This window comes from Larimichthys crocea, chromosome XVI (genome assembly GCF_000972845.2).
Source record: "Larimichthys crocea isolate SSNF chromosome XVI, L_crocea_2.0, whole genome shotgun sequence".
In the NCBI taxonomy this organism is placed as follows: Eukaryota; Metazoa; Chordata; class Actinopteri; family Sciaenidae; genus Larimichthys; species Larimichthys crocea.
The window spans coordinates 14619594-14625608 of NC_040026.1; the positions used below are offsets into that span (position 1 = coordinate 14619594).

At 38.9% G+C, this 6015-nt stretch overlaps 1 protein-coding gene across 2 annotated transcripts; it reads left to right on the forward strand.

The window, feature by feature from the left end:
- Positions 1-2439: 2439 nt before the first annotated feature.
- On the forward strand, positions 2440-6015 carry LOC109138257 (uncharacterized). 2 transcript variants are annotated; one of them, XM_027289207.1, is made up of 6 exons: positions 2440-2579; positions 2739-2851; positions 3141-3290; positions 3460-4516; positions 4673-4822; positions 5659-6015. In XM_027289207.1, exons 1-4 carry the CDS (start codon positions 2520-2522, stop codon positions 4307-4309), a joined length of 1173 nt encoding a protein of 390 aa, XP_027145008.1. In that variant the 5' UTR covers positions 2440-2519; the 3' UTR covers positions 4310-4516; positions 4673-4822; positions 5659-6015. The 2 variants fall into 2 exon arrangements, with proteins under 2 accessions (XP_027145008.1, XP_027145007.1); XM_027289206.1 differs by lacking the exon at positions 5659-6015 and adding an exon at positions 4940-5221.

The window sequence follows — 6015 nt, forward strand, 5'->3', positions numbered from 1 at the left end:
GGCCTCTCTGCTCTCTGTCTTATTCAGTAACAATCTTCCTTTAAGTCTTGGTTTGTTAATGTTAAAGCCACCATGTAAAGGTGATTATGCATTATGCAAAGGGTGCATTTATTTTCAGTTTCATTTTCTATTCAGCATTAAAGTTTGTATTCGTTCAAACATATATAAACAGAAAAAAGACAGTATATAAGACAAGACAAGATAAGATAGACTTAAAGGTTCAGTGTGTAATTTTTAGGGTGATCTTCTGACAGAATCGAAATATATTCAATAATATATATCACCATATAACACTATAAAACTAATCATTATGTTTTTATTACCTTAGAATTAGCCTTTTTATCGACATATGCCGTAGGTTGAATTACATGGTGTCCGCCATGTTTGTTAGAGAAGCCCAGAAGGACCCAGGAAAAGAAGTGCAGTAGTAGAAGAAGTAGAAGGAGATGGATGCGATGTGTGCTGTCATTTAACACAAGAAAAGCCAAGGAATACATATTCAATATACAATAGACAGACAGTTTACCTAATATGTAATACAACAATATATACAAAGCCCTGTGATAAATGGAACAACCAAAATAAACATTCAACGCCGGATACCAGAGGTACTATATACAAAAACTACGGCCCCATGCCCTCTTAAACTTTCCATCAAGCACAGTCTTGACGATACAGGTAATACCTAGCCATTTACTCATGTGTTCCAATACTTTCTCCCAAAATGGGTCAACACAGTTTATATCTCCAAATCACACATACAAGATTATACAAGATAACTCAAAAATGTCCATCATTGGATTCTTATGAAATGATCCTAAGACCTGTAACAGCATGGATTACTGTTAATCTAAACTTCCAGACTTTATTTAGAACACAGAAACACTGCTTTCTTAAACTAGTCTGCAGTTTAACTCATAAAAGTACAAGCCTCTAACAGTGTGTGAGATATAACTTACGTCTTAATGTTTCTTTATCAGGTTTTTTTTTATTTTTTTTATCAGGGCTGAAGTGTCCATGAACCATTTCACCATATCACATTGAGTTATTTTTTTTATTTTTTTTTATGCCTTTATTGATAGTACAGCTGAAGATAGACAGGAAGCAGGGGGCAGAGAGAGGGGGAGTGACACGCAGTAAATTAGCCGTCCGATGCGGGATTCGAACCGGGCCAGCTACAGCGAGGACTGTGGCCTCCACACACGGGGCGGCCGCTTAACCCACTACGCTACCGACCGCCCCAAAATTATTAAATTGTAGCATGCAAATAGCTACTTTCACAGTGATTCAGTCTTATTCTTTAACATGCTGGTTTTGGTTCTTGATTCAACTTTATAAAACCACAATTTGAGTTAGAACGATGAGCCAAAACTGTACATAGATCTCCTACAATGCGACATACAGACAGCAGATTTATCTTAGCATAAACATTATAATGCAATAAAGATTTTTAAAAAAGTGTTGTCTAACTAGAAAGACTGCTTTTAAAGCAGCGATCTTGAAAATCTTGACAGTTTACGGATGTTTGCTCGAACAGTGTTGTGGCACCACATTTCACTTTTAGCAGTACTGATAGCAGTAGCCATAGTAGCATAAATATGAATATCACTGACAGTGGAAGAAGTAGCAATAGAAGTAGTGATGATACCAGTTTCGTCTTTTAAGGTAGATGAGAGACGAGTTTTGATCAAATTCAGTTATTGTGATTCATGTTTTTTATGAACTTTTTGCTTTTCACAGATTGACGTATTGAATTGGCCTGATTTTAAAATTGATTCATGACAAACATCGACCAAAGAACCCAAAAAAAACCACACGTGGATTTGTAAATACGAGCTGATCTGCCGCAGCTTTCATTTCTTCATCACAATGTTTCTGTCACCGTAAAGGGCTTCTCTTCAAGGACATGCTGTACGTCATAGCACAAAGTGATAATGCATCTGTTGTTGTTTTTGAAAGAAGGTTGAATTTTGAATGTTGATTACATGTCAAACAGTTTGCTCATGGCGTCTGTTTGTTGATCAGTGTACTTGCTTTTTGAAGGAAATGTTAATGTGATCTCTTGTAAGAGTGCTTGACCCTCTCAAAACTCTACTGTTGTTCTTGTATTGCAGCTCAATATAACTGTCTTATTTTCAGTTATATATGGGGTGACACGTCCATATACTGAACACAAGTATATAACTCCTAAATACGTCAACAGATTAGAACAATGAGAATACATTTTGTTGTACTTAGATGCACAGATGTCCAAGTATTTTGAACATATACAAATATATCAATATTTGTGTTTCTCCACATTAATGTTTGAATGTAAACAGTATACCATATATGGTCATCAGTGGCACAGATTCCATCATTTCCATAATTCCACAGGTGGAATTCTGGAGTTCTGCTCCTTTTATGTGCTTCGGTTCAGTTCTACACGATCACTTACAAGACTCGCTCAGACAAGACAGATCATCAGATCTACATCGACTTTCGCTGGGTACACTCGTGAGTACGAAATCGAGAAGACAATGTTGAACGTTCCAGATTACGTGTTGGAGGAGGAAGAGACCATCCGCATGGATAATGAGGTAAGATAGTGTTTGTGAATTTGAACCACAAGCTTTTTAAAAGCGCAGACTTTTATGTACAGTAGTGTCTCTCCAAAAGGAATTAAAGCTTGCAGATTTTTAGTGTTTTGTTGATGTGTAGACTAAATGTTGATGTGTTATTTTTTTTCCTGCTGTCAGGTTTCAGTTGATGAAGAGGGAGAGCTGAGGTGCAGCGACTTCGAGGTGCCTCTGTTCACCTCAGAGACGTTCATCGACTTGTTTTTGTTACATCTCAAGAACTTAACCCAAGAGTAAGTCTGAGTTCAATTTTATCAAGCAAACCTGCTGTAGAAGTGATATATAAATACATATGTACATGTAGGGCTGCAATTAATGATTAATCTATCAATTATTAATCTATTAAATACCAATTATTCAAAATCAGAAATACTTTAATAAATATTGCTGATTTATAAGGTACCATAATCATTTATGCAACTAATCGTTGCAGCCCTACTTACATGCATATATATACAGTATATATATTCATATGGTGACTAATTTTTGTTTTGTTCAACCAACCATAATCTTTTCTTCCAGGCAGTGGGATTACTTGGCTTTCGGCAAAATCGACACGGCCACAGTTTTAATCCTGACCAACCTGTGCAACGACATCGTTGAGAATGTCACTATGGAGGTTTTGGAGGAGATTGAGCCACAATACAACTCAGCCAACACTTCTGTCACAATGTAAGTCAAAAGGTTTCACAGTCAAGAACTGTATGATTGGTTCACATCTTCTTAAACATCCTCACATTTTGTAACCTAGTTATCAGTGCTGAGTTTTGGCGGGAAATGTTTAAATGCCACTGCCTGGTGCAGATCAGCTGACTGAAGTATGATTGTTTCTCTTTTCAAGGAATGACTCTGAGCTGCCACAGAGGGAACGTAACCTTTGTTCCGTGACAAGAGAGGACATTGAAGCAAGCCTGGGAGATTCCCTAAACCAGTGTTTTGCTGAAGTGATGAACGTTTCAGAGAAGAAATCAGACTACTCTGAACAGCTGCGAATGCTGGTTGCAGGAGAGGTGGCCATAAATATCAACTGCAGACTGGCTGCGCAGTTAACCTCTTCCGAACAAACAGAGGAATTTGTCGAGATTGAGACACCTCTGGCAATCGAAATGGTTAGAAACATCTCCAAGATCTTTACTCAGAACCTGCTCAGGAAGAACTCTTCTGAGACCTCTGAGGAGGAGTACCTGGATAGTGATTTTTCACGTTCATCCTATCAAGATGGCATCACTACCTTAACCTCTGAGTATTCAGACCTCGCCAGCTCTCTGCTCCCAATGCCTCCAACAAGCATCCAAGAGAAGTTTTCGAAAGGAGAGAAGAGCTTCCTTGCTGTGCTGCTTGCTAAGGTTCTGGACCACGTCACTGAGTCCACAAAGACTTCGATTTTGGCCTTGGACTTTGACGGAATTTTGAATAACCTAATTGAGACTGTTGAGGAAGCAAGTTTTCCAGCAACTTGTGGAAAGCTCCACCTTTCTATGTATGACAATCTTCGTAAGGAATTTGGGTCTGCAAAACTGTTGCAGGCTGCAATCATGTCCGAGGATCTGGCATTTGCAGAAGCTTTTGCAAGAGAGCTGAAGACACAGCTGGAGAAGACTTCCAGAAAATCCCCAAGCTTTTTTACCAAACTGAAGAGTTTTTTCACAAGAAAAAACAACAAAGTTGCTCCGGCCGTGAGGATGATATAGTGGAACATGGATCAACACCCCCCAAAGCAAGAGAAACTTAATTTTTTTTCTTTTTTTTTTCTTTCTTTCTTTATTTTTTTTCTCTTTTTTTCTTTCTTTCTTATAAGACTCACTGAGTACACTCGTGAGTACAAAATTGAGAAGACAATGTTGAACGTACCAGATTACGTATTGGTGGAGGAAGAGACCATCCGCATGGATAACAAGGTAAGATAGTGTTTGTGCATTTGGACCACAAGTTCTTTAAATAAATAAATCGTAACGTAACGGAATCGTTTACATCGACTAATCGTTGCAGCCCTATACATATTCATATGGTGACTCATTTTTTTTTGTTTAACCAACCATAATCTTTTCTTCCAGGCAGTGGGATTACTTGGCTTTCAGCAAAATCGACACGGCCACATTTTTAATCCTGACTAACCTGTGCAACGACATCATTGAGAATGTCACTATGGAGGTTTTGGAGGAGGTTGAGCCACAATACAACTCAGCCAACACTCCTGTCACAACGTAAGTTGTGAACATCCTCACATTTTGTAATCAGTGTTAAGTTTTGGCGGGAAATGTTTGAATGCCACTGCCTGGTGCAGATCAGCTGACTGAAGTATGATTGTTTCTCTTTTCAAGGAATAACTCTAAGCTGCCACAGAGGGAACGTAACCTTTGTTCCGTGACAGGAGAGTACATTGAAGCAAGCCCGGGAGATTCCCTAAACCAGTGTTTTGCTGACGTGATGAACGTTTTAGAGAAGAAATCAGACTACTCTGAACAACTGCGAAGGCTGGTTGCAGGAGAGGTGGCCAGAAAATTGCAGACTGGCTGCGCAGTCAACCTCTTTCGAACAAACAGAGGAATTTGTCGAGATCTAACGGAATCGTTTACATCGACTAATCGTTGCAGCCCTACTTACATGCATATATATATATATATTATATATATATAATCATATTATACATATATATAGTATACATTTTCATGGTGACTAATTTTTTTTTGTTGTTTAACCAACCATAATCTTTTCTTCCAGGCAGTGGGATTACTTGGCTTTCGGCAAAATCGACATGGCCACAGTTTTAATCCTGACTAACCTGTGCAACGACATCGTTGAGAATGTCACTATGGAGGTTTTGGAGGAGGTTGAGCCACAATACAACTCAGCCAACACTCCTGTCACAATGTAAGTCAAAAGGTTTCACAGTCAAGAACTGTATGATTGGTTCACATCTTCTTAAACATCCTCACATTTTGTAACCTAGTTATCAGTGTTGAGTTTTGGCGGGAAATGTTTAAATGCCACTGCTTGGTGCAGATCAGCTGACTGAAGTATGATTGTTTCTCTTTTCAAGGAATAACTCTGAGCTGCCACAGAGGGAACGTAACCTTTGTTCCGTGACAGAAGAGTACATTGAAGCAAGCCTGGGAGATTCCCTAAACCAGTGTTTTGCTGAAGTGATGAACGTTTCAGAGAAGAAATCAGACTACTCTGAACAACTGCGAAGGCTGGTTGCAGGAGAGGTGGCCAGAAAACTGCAGACTGGCTGCGCAGTTAACCTCTTCTGAACAAACAGAGGAATTTGTCGAGATTGAAACACCTCTGGCAATCGAAATGGTTAGAAACATCTCCAAGATCTTTACTCAGAACCTGCTCAGGAAGAACTCTTCTGAGACCTCTGAGGAGGAGTACCTGGATAGTGATTTTTCAT